The sequence below is a fragment of the Vigna umbellata genome, chromosome 11 (assembly GCF_029865625.1).
Source record: "Vigna umbellata cultivar VRB3 chromosome 11, Vumbellata_1.0, whole genome shotgun sequence".
NCBI lineage: Eukaryota > Viridiplantae > Streptophyta > Magnoliopsida > Fabales > Fabaceae > Vigna > Vigna umbellata.
The window spans coordinates 30,509,101-30,523,827 of NC_142175.1; the positions used below are offsets into that span (position 1 = coordinate 30,509,101).

The 14,727-nt window shown below is 33.8% G+C and overlaps 1 protein-coding gene across 1 annotated transcript; it reads left to right on the top strand.

The window, feature by feature from the left end:
• On the top strand, positions 1-2,410 carry LOC124836704 (pollen receptor-like kinase 3). The gene is made up of 2 exons (XM_047311880.2): positions 1-1,468; positions 1,674-2,410. Exons 1-2 carry the CDS (start codon positions 1-3, stop codon positions 2,408-2,410), a joined length of 2,205 nt encoding a protein of 734 aa, XP_047167836.1.
• Positions 2,411-14,727: the final 12,317 nt, after the last annotated feature.

The window sequence follows — 14,727 nt, forward strand, 5'->3', positions numbered from 1 at the left end:
ATGCAGGGGTCAGAAGAAAAAACAAGGGGAAAACGAAAAAATAGCAGAAGCAATGACCCGAAAGAAATCACAATCACATTCCTTGGTTTTGAATACGCCTTGAGCCAAATTTTGAGCAGAGTAATGGCCATAGCTCCGGCAACAATTCTCCGGCCAACTCTCATGATCATCGTCACTTTGCCTGTGATATATTCCATGACAGAAGCTGAAGCTTTGGTAAGTCTCAAAAGCACTTTCACCAATGCTCAACTTTTAAATGGTTGGGTGGCTGGTTCTGCACCTTGTAGTTTAGACGATCAATGGGAAGGTGTTGTTTGCAACAATGGCCTTGTCACGGGGCTTCGCCTTGGAGGAATAGGGTTAGTCGGGGAAATACACGTTGATCCATTGCTTGAACTCAAGGGTCTTCGAACTATTAGCCTTAACAACAACTCTTTCACAGGTTCCATGCCAGAGTTCAACCGAATAGGCTTTTTGAAAGCCTTGTATTTGCAAGGAAACAAGTTTTCTGGGGATATTCCTCAGGAATACTTCCAGAGAATGAGGTCTTTGAAGAAAGTGTGGCTTTCTGATAACCAATTCACGGGGAATATTCCACATTCATTGACTGAGATTTCTAGTCTTATGGAGTTGCACCTTGAAAATAACCAGTTTAGTGGAACCATTCCGGATTTCAAAAACCCAACATTGGAGGACATAAATCTTTCCAACAACAAATTGGAAGGTGAAGTTCCAGCTAGTTTGTTGAGATTCAGCGAGAACAGGTTTTCTGGGAATTCTGCTCTTTGTGGTGAGAAGATTGGCAAAACATGTGAAAAGCCAGCGGAGGTCCCAAGTCCTGCTCCCATTGATGCATCGGATGCTGCTGGTGATTCGCCTGTGCCACATAGTAGTACCCCATGGGAGGTTGCTGCCATTATAGTAGTGAGTGTAGTGCTTGTTTCAATAGTTGTATTTTTCATTGTGAGAACAAGAAAAAAGAAGGAGGAGGAGCGCTTTGATATCCTTGGAAATGATGCTAATGGTGGTGGTTCAGTGGAAGTTCAAGTGGCTACAACGGTGAAAAGGGATGTGGATGCAAATACATTGCCAGCAGTTAAAAAATCATCGTCCAGAAGAGGATCTGCAGCTTCTCAAAGTAAAGGCGTTGGAGAACTTGTGATAGTGAATGATGAGAAGGGCGTGTTTGGATTGCCAGATTTGATGAGGGCAGCAGCAGAAGTTCTGGGAAACGGTAGCTTTGGATCTTCTTACAAAGCCGTCATGGCTAATGGAGTGGCAGTGGTGGTGAAAAGGACCAGAGAGATGAATGTTTTGGAAAAAGATGGTTTTGATGCAGAGATGAGGAAGCTCACTTCGCTTAAACACTGGAATATATTGACCCCTTTAGCTTATCATTTCAGAAAGGATGAGAAACTAGTGATCTCTGAGTATGTTCCCAAAGGCAGTCTACTGTTTTCACTTCATGGTAAGGCTTCTTCTTCCAAAGTTCTTCAACTCAACATTTTCAAATGGGCAAACTTAGATATTGGTTTCTTACAAGGGTTTGCATTAACCAAGATTAGTCAAAGAAACTTTACCTAAGTTTTGTCCTATCAAATCTCTTAAGTCTTGAAAAGTATCATAGAGTTTGTGCAGATAGTAAGCGTTTATATATGTTGTGTTATTTGCAGGTGACAGAGGATCATCGCATACTGAGCTGGATTGGCCTGCACGTATGAAGGTTGTAGGTGGAATTGCGGAAGGGATGAATTATCTTCACAAAGAACTTGGTTCCTCAGATCTCCCACATGGGAATCTCAAGTCCAGCAACGTTCTACTGGGACCAGACAATGAACCACTGCTTGTAGATTACGGATTCAGCGGCATGGTTAACCCTTCAAGTGCTGCACAGACACTATTTGCTTACAAGGCACCAGAGGCAGCAGAAAACGGGGAAATTTCACATAGCTGTGATGTTTACTGTCTCGGGGTTGTGATACTTGAGATACTCACTGGGAAATTTCCTTCACAATATCTTAGCACTGGGAAAGGTGGAACTGATGTGGTGCAATGGGTTGAAACAGCAATCTCAGAGGGCAGGGTGGCTGAAGTGGTTGATCCAGAAATTGCAAACTCTAGAAAATCGGTAGGTGAGATGGAGCAACTCCTGCACATCGGTGCTGCTTGCACGAGAAGCAACCCTCTGCAACGGTTAGGCATGGAGGAAGCCTTTAGAAGGATAGATCAGGTAAGATCCGAGAGTGGCCTTGTCAAAGGATCAAGAACGACAGAGGTGTTGCCATCTTTGGTAGATGACTATGAAGATGCACAAGAATTTGAGAGCCAAGGGCATTTTGACAACTCACACAGAAGACATGGAACAGATAGCTTCGGAAGTGTGGATAATATTGAACTTGGCAGCTCCTAGGTAACAGATTTAGAATGTCTTCATGGTAAAAGGAATGTGTCATGTGTGCAATTGTGGAAGTGTGTTATTTGGTACATACCTTAGAATTTTTAAGTTATAGATCAGGGACGTGTATAAATTTTTATGATACTTAAACTTACTCATATTTCAGTTATAGGACTAAACTTTTTCTTCATTCTGGAAAAAAATTTCAGTAACTTATACGGAAACATCCACTCCCTCTCTCACAACGGTCGTTGCTTACATAGGTTGATTAAGGGCACTTACCATTTTACTTAAATTCATAGTTACAAGAATGGTGCAAATTAAACTTTTTTTTAGAATAGATTAGTTGTGCCAATTTATTAAAGTCGTGTCAAGTTAATACCACTTTTTGAAGTCGTGCTAAACTGAAACGCATCATTTCTGATATATTGAAGTCCTCTTAACATATGACGACTATCCATATAGGTCATAATAGAGACAACTATGCATAAAGCCAATAATTTTTTATCACTTGTAAAATGATTCAAGATCTTAAAATGCACTTTGTTTACTCCATTTTGATTACATTTAACTTTTTCTTATAAACTTCCAAAAGGTAATGTTTATTTCTTACTTCATTACCTCAATTCATTAAGTGAATTTAGTTATACAAAAAAAAATCTTATTTAACCAAAAAATAAGAAGTATAAAATGACATGGAACACAATGCAATGATTGATAAAAAAAATTGCAAGTTAACTAAAATCATCAAAATATAACACGACTTCAATTAATTTAAAACAAAATTGAAGTTGTCACAACATGACATGACTTTAGTTCATTTCAATACATAACTGAAATTGTTACAGAATGTCACAACTTTAGTTCACTTCAGTTCAAAATTGAAGTCATCACAACATGACATGATATTACTTTGGTTTGTGATCAATTCTAATCAAAGTCGTCTCAAACTGAAACGACTTCAACTTTTCACAAAAATAGTTACATGTTGACATGACTTTAGTTTATCAAGAGTGAAGTTGTTCCTCAGCTTGACATAACTTGTCAATTCTAAAAAAAATTTGAAATTTGCATCATTTGTAAAATTTCGAGATAAAATTACACTACAATGGTGAAAAAACCATAATTAGACTACTAATACCAATTTTATGTTAGTGTGTAAGCCGAGACAATTGTTGTTTAACTATCTTTGACACTTGTACTTTGCTATTATAAAAACCCAACACTTGTACCTATTTAGTTAGTGGAGTGAATAATACACACAGATTATTCAGCGTATATTGAGTTTTGTCTTCTTTCTCTGGTCACTTCACCTGGTCGTTCGGTACTTTAGTGCTTTGCTGTTCGGTGCAATAATACTCTACTGGTTCTTCCGGTGCAAGCATTCTCAGACCGTTCGGTTCAGTGCAATAGGTTCAAACTCTCTTTCTCTACCTTTCTAACAGTGGTATCCAGAGCTCAGGTTCGAGGCTTGGGAGCTTCAGAAATCATCAAGGCTTGGCGGAAGGGTGGTTGAAGCATGAAAAAGATCAAGATTGTGTTTCTTGGTAAAAGATTGAGGGTGTAAAGGATGGCCAACAGTGATATTTCATTCGCTAATCTACCAATTCCCACGAAGAAAAAATGGAGCAAATGGAGTACACAGATGCGAGTCCTATTCAGATACCAAGATGTGCATGAGGTGGTTGACGGTGATCATCAAGAATTTCCTGTGGGTGAAGTTGATGATCAGAAGGCCAAGGAGAGAAAGAAAGACAATAAAAAGTTGTTCATTATTCACCAATGTGTAGACGATGCTCACTTTGAAAAAATCCAGCATGCAAAGACTGCGAGAGAAGCTTGGAGTATCTTGATCAGGTGTCATACTAGAGGAGAAAAGATCAAGAAGGTCAAGTTGCAGACATTAAGGAGGCAGTATGAGTTGATGTAGATGATGGAGGGAGATAGAGTTAGAGAGTACTTTGATAAAGTGATTGCCATCACCAATCAAATGAAGGGATGTGGAGAAGTCATCACAGACTTAATGGTCATTAAAAAGATCATGAGGTCTTTGCCTCAGAAATTCAATTACATAGTTGTGGCTATAGAAGAATCAAGAGAGCTGGATAAGATGAAGATAGAAGAATTGTAAAGCTCCCTGGAAGCACATGAGATGAAGATGTTTGACAAAAATCCAATCAGGAGGGATGAGCATGCATTGAAGGTGGATCATTCTGAGAATGAAGAGAAGAAAACATTCAAGAAATGGAAAGGGAAACATGGAAAAGGGAAGTGGAGAAATTATACGAGCAAAGATGATCAAGATGAACTTCAATAGAGGAGGAGAATGGAAAATTAGATAAGAAGTTCCGCAAGAAAGACAAGAGGAATGTTGAATGTTTCAATTGTCATAAGTACGGGCACTACTCTTATGACTACTATGCTGAAAAGGAAGAGCAGAAGAAGGTTCAAGGAAAGGAGGCTTACATGGCTCAAGAAGAATCTGATTCAGATCCCCTCACATTGATGGTAACTACATCTGCAGAAAACTCACACTCTCAAGATCAAATATGGTATTTGGATTCGGGATGTTTGAATCATATGAATTTCCACAGAAAATGGTTGATGAATTTTGATGAAACCAAGAGTAGGGTGAAATGTGCTGATGATAGTACTTTGAAGGTAGAGGGAATTTGTGATGTTGTTATCAGAAGGAAGAATGACTCGCGTGCCATTATAACTAATGTGTTGTTTGTGCCTACAATGAGATGCAATCTTCTAAGTATTGGCCAGTTGATTCAAAAGGGTTTTACAGCAGTAATGGGAGGCTTCAATAAGGTTGAGTTGCTTGATAAAAACAAAAACCTAATCTTAAGAAGCAAGATCTCAAAGAATAGAACATTTCATATCAGCATGGAGGTAGTGGAGAATGTTCAGTGTATGACTGATGTGAATTGGAGGAGCCACGGCAACTAGAAATGAAGCAAAAACAAATCAGCTTAGTGAAGTCTACAATGTGTGGAGAATCTGGAAACACAACAGAGCAAGAAGCAAACTCTGGAAGCAGTGGAGGTGTGCAAAACAATGAGCATCACTCTAAAGCCGCTAGACCACGAAGGAGACACTTGCTGACATAGAGATTCAGTGAATGTGAGGTGTATACTGATACACAGATTGATGATGAAGGAGATCTGGTGCACATAACTACGTTTGCAGGTGCAAAATCGATCGATGAAGTAGAAGATTTGAAGAAATTTGTGTGGAGGGATGCAATGAAAGAAGAAATTAATTCCATTGAGAAGAATGGAACCTGGAAGTCGGTTGATCTTCCAGTTGGAAAGAAAAACATTGGAGTGAAGTGGGTGTTCAAGCAGAAGCTTAAGCTAGAGGGATTTATATCCAAGCACAAAGCAAGGCTGGTTGCAAAGGGTGTTCATGGACCCTTGGAGGAAGAGGTATATGTCTGGCAGCCTCATGGTTTGTTGAAAGAGGGAGAAAAGGAAAATGTGAAGGGAGTGTTGCCGAAGTGAATAATTCTGACGAGGCATGGGGAGTCGTAGGGGAATGGAGACATGACGGCGTACACCACAACTCTCAACCACAGCATTCATTTAACCGCACAGGAGCGTCAAACTAGCGTCTGCCTTTGCCGCGTGATTGGCGGGGACGACTGCTCTACGGACTGGCAAGTGCAATTCAACGTGTCGCTCTACGCACGCACGCAATCTACGCTGCACGAGGTAGGTTGGTGTTTCTTGAAGAAGAGGATGTGTGTTATCTCCCTAGGTGCTTGTCTTAGAGGGGAGTGTTAGTGTGTAAGCCAAGACAGTTGTTGTTTAAACATCTTTGACACTTGTACTTGGCTATTATAAAAACCCAACACTTGTACCTATTTCATAGTTAGTGGAGTGATTAATACACAGATTATTCAACGCATATTGAGTTTTGTCTTCTTTCTCTGGTCAGTTCACTTGGTTGTTCGGTACTTTAGTGCTTTGTCGTTCGGTGCAATAGTACCCTGTTAGTTCATCTAGTGCAGGCGTTCTCAGACTATTCGGTGCAATAGGTTCAAATCCTCTTTCTCTACCTTTCTAAAATTTTATATGTTTAATGTATTGGGATAAAAGAAATTAACAGAAACGATAAATAATAAATCTACCAAATTTAATAAATTTAATGATACTGCTGAATAATTGGCTTGTTATAAAATAATTTCATAAGAATTAGCATTAAATTTGATAATTTTGAAAAAAATTAAAAAATATATGTTAGTTTTAAAATATTTATTAAAGTACAAGAGGTTGTATTACGTTTTTGTTATTGGGCCGATTTATCTTTTGTTTGTTGTTTAGTTTCTCTATTTATAGCCCCTTTTATATTTGGGAGTTTTCTATTTCTTCAAACACACAGACTTTGTATTTCTTTTTCTCTGAAGGAACTATCCTTACTGTAGTATGGTATGGTAATCAGGTTTTTGTTTGCCCTATTTGTTCTTCTTTGTGTCGTCAGGTTCTTCATTTTCCCCTTTCTTCATCTCGTTCTAGCGTTCTTGTTCCTGTTTCTTCATGGCCTCCGTCACTACCACCCCACCATCTCTACCCACGACATTCTTCAAGATCCACAAAGACATGCACTATCAATATTGCTTCCAACCCTACACACCATGAAAACACTTGGAAATCGATCTCCATTTTGTTTGGGAACAAGTCGATATATTTTTAGAAGGTATAAGAATGTTTAGAAAGTTATTTTCGCCATTGCAGTAGTAGAGAAGTGCAATAAACGAACGGAACAAAGTTAACTGTTTCTTCTGCACCCTTATATTTTCTTTTTGCACCCCATAATAAAATGGAAATGACCCAACTAACCTTCATTTTTAAAATATTAAAAACCCTAATATTAGAAACATCTAATAGATATTGTCACCGCACCTCCATATACTTTCTGCACCTACGTTGCCAAAAGGTCATACTCCTTTTATATTACGGATTGTACAATTCAATAATATTCTAGATCCAAAAACAGTTTACAAACTACACGATGGTATGCTAATTAAACCAAAATACCGTTACGGATTTAACAGTCCATATTGCATTCAAATTCCGAAACACATTCGCCAGACATCTTTTCCTTCACAAACAGACAACCATCAATGAGAATGTAAACATTTCTTCTTCACAGGGTTTTTATTATTTTTTAAATCAAGTGTAATTTAGTCATTTTAATATGGGAATCAGGTGCCGTAAGAAATTACGGGGGTGCAGGAAGAAATATCCGATTAAGTAAATTTTTGGGTCCAAAAAAAAGCTAGCCTATTTAAAATGGTTCATAAAAAAGCGTCAACTGGCGTGTTAATTCATATTACTTGTTGTCACTCCATAATTGCTTCATGCACCTTTATATTACAATGGATTTTTAAAAAAATTACACTTTACCGAAGATGTTATTCGAAATGTATTAAAAGAAATATCGATGATGTATTTTGGCGATATGTCAAAAGAACTGCTGACTCTGAAATACTTGATGATAAAATTTCTCATTGTGAGATAATTTGTTTAAAATAATTTAATACATAAAAAACCAAATTTAAAAATCCATTTAACATGCAAGATAAAGAAAACTGAAATCCTAAAGATTTACCTAATCTTAAAATGCACAAATTACAAATCAAAACAAAAGAAATAACTTCTTTTTCTTTTGTTTTTGTTTTTGAAAGTTAGAAGAAAGATTAGAGATTTGTTTTGGTTTGGTGAAATGAACAAAACAGAGAAGAGGACAAAATTTGATATTTAATAATAATAATGTTGCTTAAGTCAACCATATGCTAATGTTCACAGCATACTACAGCTGGAAGTTCATTGAAATGCATAATTAAATTACATAACTGCTAATTAATTATTAATTAATTAATGACTTAATTATGAGTGTGAGCATGCATATCCTGGCATACAACAATAACCCACACTCACTCACTCCTCCATTCTGCAAATTTGGATATTCCTTATTATCTGTACTTCAAATCTGTCATAGAATTTTTAGGTTTCATAACCATAATCACTATTTCTTCATCTCATTATTTTTCAAATCTCCATACTTCAATTCTTTTTTTCTTTCTTTTTTCTAAAATTTGCACACTCCCCAAAATCATATCAAACTTCCAATTACTGTTTTTTACATTTGGGTATAAAATTATGCAATAGAAGAGAAATATTCGATAAATTTCACAACATTGAGAAACAAATCATATAAAAAAACTATAACGTTATTTTAAATTTAAAAGGATGCACCTTCAATTTCATATCTTATTTTACTTTTATTTTTAATTGAGATGTTAAATTTTTAAGAATTAAATATGTTTTTGCTTCATTAACTTTCATTAAAAATTGAAATTAATCTTTATAAACTTTGACTTAATTTAATCCTTTAATTTTAAAAATGTATAAATTTAATTCTTTTAACCAATTTTTGTTAAGTTTATTTAATGTTTTAAATATGTTTTTTAATTAATATTAAAAAAATGTGTATAAACAACTTAAATCTATCATAAAATCTATTTGAAATAAATAAACTTAATAAAAAAAACTAAATTTATGTAATTTTAAAAATAAGAAACTAAATTAGTTTAAATTTTTGAAAAAAAATTATTTTTAATTTTCACTTAAAATTAAAAGCCTAAAAATATAGTTAACTTAATTTTCAAATATTTATTATTATTAATGACATAATTTGTATTTTGAGTGTGTAGGATTACGGGGGCAAGGTGACATGTTGTGTTGTGGTTCTAGAAGTTTCGTCTAAATTAGTAAAATTTGATTGCAATATCTTGAAATGATTTGGTTGCACAAGCACTCGTGCAACTCTAAATTCTCAACCTTTTTGTCATTTTGTTAGTAAAAAAGAATTTGTTGGAGGATTAGAAAGATTCCTCAAATAATTATTTTAAGAAACAATAGTAATAATTTTTGTGTAAAATTGTAAGAAAATCTCTTTGCTCCCTCTCATGCCAAAAGTAGTGATTATTTAAATTTGTGAATATTCCTTTTACATGAAAATGCACATGTCCTTAAATTTTAATATAATGAAAAAATATTTTCTAACATGGGGACTAGGGACAACCCTATGCCCAAGACGTGCTTAGCTAGCTTCTAATCTGCATTATTACACATTATACAAAACATTACTAATTTATTCAACTCATCCTTAAAATTATCATTTTATAAAAAAATCTTACAATATATTAAAAATCTCATAAAATATATTAAAAATTTTACATCAATTAAAATTAAAATGATAAAATGAAGTTTCATCTACTAACGTAAAAAAAATTCACAAAAATATCTTTCTTATAAATATTTACACATGATCAGATGTTAGGTAGTTCAGTTTCTTTTTAATGCTATTAATTTTAGAGAATAAAAGATTATGATTTTCTTAAAAAGAATTATTAAAAAGTATATTAAAATTTAAAAAATAAACTAAAAACAAAATCGAAGAGACTAAAAATATATTTAATTTTGATAAGATGTTTCTTGGAAATATTTACATGTTTTTTCTATGAATAAAAACGATCTTTTAGAGTGTATGTATATGGCATGTATATATATGGTCAGGTCATGATGAGAAGACACATCCTTCAAAATACAACTTTTGACGTATATGACAAAAATAACCTCGTAATAAAACTTTATTTTATATGTATGGGATGTATGGCCAGATGTATGTATGTGTGTGTGATGGAGATAGAAGTTTTGTCGTTCTTGATAATCATGCAAACATATTTATTATTGTATACGCAGGCTGTGTTGTTATTAATTATTTAATTTTTCTGGTGTTTAAATTATAGAGAAAGAAGAAAAGGATAAGAAGGTAACGCCGTAACGGAGATTCGTGGGAACAGGACATGACTCAATTTAATTCCTCTTTCCACCCATTGGCTTGCAAATCAATGATTTTGATAAAGACCCTTTTCTATTCTATCATTCATAGATATTCCTAAAACTAACTAATTTCATAACAATTAACAATGCCATTTATCTTATCAAATTTACATTTAGCTTACTAGCTTTCGCAGAAAAATTTAAAGATTTTAATGATAGTTTGATTATATATATATATATATATATATATATATATATATATATATATATATATATATATATATATATATTCGTTTAGAAAGGTTTTCTTTATTTTTAGAAAATGCATTGATGTTTTAATCAGTAAAAAAATATATTTATATAAATCATGTGTATTTTTTTATGAATATTCTTTAAAAAATATTAATTATATTTATACTATTAATATGAACTATAAATCTATATTTTTGTTGAAACAATACTTATAAACATTATAATAAATAAATAATAATAGATAATTTAAATTAGTAACCACCAAATTATATATTTAGTTATAATAGGTAAATATAATTCAAATAAACATAATTTTAACTTCTTCGTAATAAAAAGATTTAAATAATCTTATTAAATCGTGTTGTTTAATGTAATTATTGGATTAAATAGAAATATCTTTCATTCTATTTTTTTCCTTTTTTGTTGAATATATTACCATAATGCATTAATGTGTAAATATAATTGTGAGAACCCAAAATTTGAGATTTAAAAGAATGGGTTAGTGTATTAGACTAATAGAACCAAAATTTTATTTTAGTATAAAATAGATTTCTGAACAACCTGATTCATTAGCTACTTTCACCATCTCTCTAAAATCTCAAGTTCTTCTAAGTTCTCCTCCTTCTCTCTACCATTTCTTCTCACTGAGTCGTTGGATTGTCAATCAGGAGGTGTCCAGGCGTCCACGGCGTAGAGAGCTTCGTCTTCGACCGATCAATTTCTTCATTCCGGTAAGTAGTTTTTCCCTTTCCTCCGTTGCTTTAGACCTAGCACATGCAATATTTGATGGTTGCACGTGTCTTGTGCTTTCCTCTTTATCATTTTCCACTCAATCCTAGCTCTAAGAGTTGTTTCCATCACCGTTTCGGTAGTTGTAGGGCACTGTTTAGGTTCTTCGCCGAGTAGGGTACTGTGGAAGCGGTGTTGTGAGCTGGGTTGTTCAACTTCAAGGTAAGGGGAGCTAGAATACTTTCTTATAATTTGTTGTATGTTAGGTGTATGGACTGATTTATGCATTATTCTGCTGTTTGGGTTACATTTTAAGTTTTGAGTGTATGGAATGGTTTGTACTGTAATGCTTATCTGTGAAATTGAGGCTGTGAACTGTTATTAATGTGATGTGCAACTGCATTTGAATATGGTTGATAACTATAATGGGTTGGGATAGTTGTCATGTGGAGAGTTAAGTGAGTTGGTAGTGTTTTAGGTCATTATGTGAAATAATGATTTTGAGCATTGGATGTCTAGGGTGCATTTGAGCTGTTGGGGCAGTCTTAGCAAGCGTATTGTGACTTGTTTGAGTCACCAAAGTGGTCCAAATAGGTGCAAAGTGTTAAAATTTGGTTTGGGTCCCTAAGTTGTAGAAATTGGTGTTTTAGAGTTGAATATGAATCTTAATCACTTTAGATTTATAGTAAAGAGGGCTGGGATCATCTAGATAATTTTAATTAAGCATAAAACATGAATTACAAGTGTTAGAAGTTGGAGCAAAGGCCTAGAAATGGTAAGGGTATGTGTGAGGGCATAATTCTGCATAATTTGCGTTCTGCAGATGATGCAGAGTCGTTATGCAAATTGTCTCGCATAGCGAGTCCTTGATGAGGGTGCTCTTTGGTTGAGTCATTTGTTGTGCGATCTGATGCGCTGTGCGAATGATTGAAGGGTGCTGCTCTCTGTCTTGAGATTCGCCTCGCGGATCCTGTCTCTATGCAACTGGTGATGGTCTGGAACTGATATTATTTTAATTCGAAAGGCGAGATTGGGCACATAGCGAGGCTTTGGGAGGGGTAGTCTCTGTCTAGGCTCTCGCATAGCGACAAGGGTGCGCTATGCGAGAGATTTGAGGCCTGGTACCTCTGTGAGTTAATTCGCCCTACGAGTAGTGTGCGCTATGCGAAAAGCTCTTAGTCTCGTTGTGCAAAGGGATGCGCTGTGCGAGACGTTCAGGGTTTTACTCTCTATCTTCTCTTTTGTATTGTTTCACATAGAGTTGAATGTTGTATGGTTTGTGAAGTATGTGTTGGAGCATATTGTATTGTATGATGGGATTCAAACATGTTGTATATTGTTAAAGCGAAAGTGTATGTGATTCAAAGGTATGATTGGTTATTCAAAGTGATTCAAAGTATGTGGTTTTAAAAGTATGGTTGATGAACGTAATTCCATGGATCTCAAAGGGAGGTTACATGGTGGTGCCCTATGTTATTGGACGTAATTCCATGATCTTCAAGGAGAAGACCCATGGTGGTGAGGTGCCCTTGATGTGTTTTAGAATGATTTGCATGGAAGCTCAGTCTTGGGGGTTATCCTGAAACTACAATGGTCAATCATTCTCAAGTAGAGAGGATTGAACCATGTCGTGAGTAGTAGTAGGAGGTCCTAGTCTTGGGTGCTTCCAGTATGGTCCAAGGTGAGTGATAACGGACTAACCTCGTGAGTGTGGTAGGGTGAAACCCATTGGCAATGAATTTGTAAAGCAATAGAGGCCACCACGAGTGCATGACCCGCCATAGCTCGATAATCATTCTAAGTCGGGACGAGTCAAGTGTAAAGTGTAACAAGTGGTGTTGTATGGTTCATTAACTTTAAATTAAACTTGCATGTTGTGTGTGATTGTTATAACATGATTTTTGTATATCTAGCTCACCCTTCTGCTTGTATTTGTCTGTTGTTAATGTCGTGTTTCTGTTGCAATGATCATCCACTTGGATGTGAGCAAAGGTAGATGAGTACCCCTGGAGCAGGTCCTGGATGGTGATGATGCTGCAACTTAGTTTCTTTAGGATTTCTTAGTTAAGTTATATTATTTTGAAGTACTCTTATGAGTGTTTAAAGTTTTAAATTATAGTCAAATTTGGGATGACTGTAACCTTAAGACTTTATCTGCAAGTCTTATTCTAACTGTTCTATTATATTAAAATGTGGACTACTATATTATATATTTTTATATAATCTGGGACGTTACAATAATTGTACAAAACAATATAAATTTAACTAACATCAAATTAGTAGTGTCAAATGGATTACTATTATTATTTTTTCCATAGTTTTATATTATAATTATTTATTATTTGTACTTATGTATATTGATAATATGATATGTTTAAATATTACAATATTGTTTAATAATATTTAAATAATTTTAATATTTAATTTAATTACTTGTTTTAATAAATCAATCCTTTAATTTTCAATTATTATATTTATAAGAATGATTAATTTAATTTTTGATTGAATTTTACTGCTATAAATGAATCAATCAAAGAAATCTACTTACACTATAATAAATATATAAAAAAAATCAAGAAAATAAACTTTAAGTGAATATTTTACATAACTACCAATTTTTAGTGAGTAAAACCATATTACAAAAAAAAATATAGTCAACCATGAACTGAGTCAGTTTTGATACTCTACATCAAACATTAAAGTTATATTTCCTTACCATTGATATTTTATTTCTCAAATTGAAATATTATTTCTAAAAAAATTAATGTATGACTTTATAATTATCTTATCTAAACGTATTTAATGATTCGCTTATATTAATTATTTTGTACTTTCATTTCAAAATTGGTTTCACAAATAATTTTGCCATGTATGATCCCCGGTAGTACTATTTAGACGTACTATAGTTCTTCTACTCTTCAATCAAGAGCGGTATGGTACTTTAGATTTAATATTAATTAATGCAAACTAATTTTATCTTAAATTAAGAGTTGCCTACATTTTAAAAAGCTAAGAAAAGGACAGTTAGTATAAATATTAAAAAAGAATCATAATGGGTTTTGAAACAAAATAAATGGATACAATATCCTATAACCTTGTAAAAAGTTAGTACAACATTAACTCCTTAAGCTAAACCCTGTTCATATTTGGAATAAAGGAATAATCTAATTAAAATAGAATGACAATATAAAAGTTTTTAACAGTTTTATTTAATTATATATAGTTATGTGTAATAAAATTATCGATTTTTCAAATGTTGTATTTAGATTGATTTTTAATCTTTAATCGATGTATTATATAAAAACTGATTGTGTATTGAAATTAAATTATAAAAATAAAAGAGAAAAAGTGAAATTCTTTATTTGACGTGCCTGAGGTTGGAAGTGAGTGTATAAATTGGAAGCAAAGAGGAAATTGAGTTGCAGCATTGCGCTGAATGTGTTTTTGGCCATTAAATGAGACACAGGCTTGTAGTGTCAGTCTAGAAAAGGAAAA

Coding starts and splice junctions, on each gene's coding strand:
- LOC124836704 (XM_047311880.2), top strand. CDS start 1: ATGCAGGGGTCAGAAGAAAAAACAAGGGGAAAACGAAAAAATAGCAGA. Junction 1,469..1,673: donor TCTACTGTTTTCACTTCATG/GTAAGGCTTCTT, acceptor TGTTATTTGCAG/GTGACAGAGGATCATCGCAT.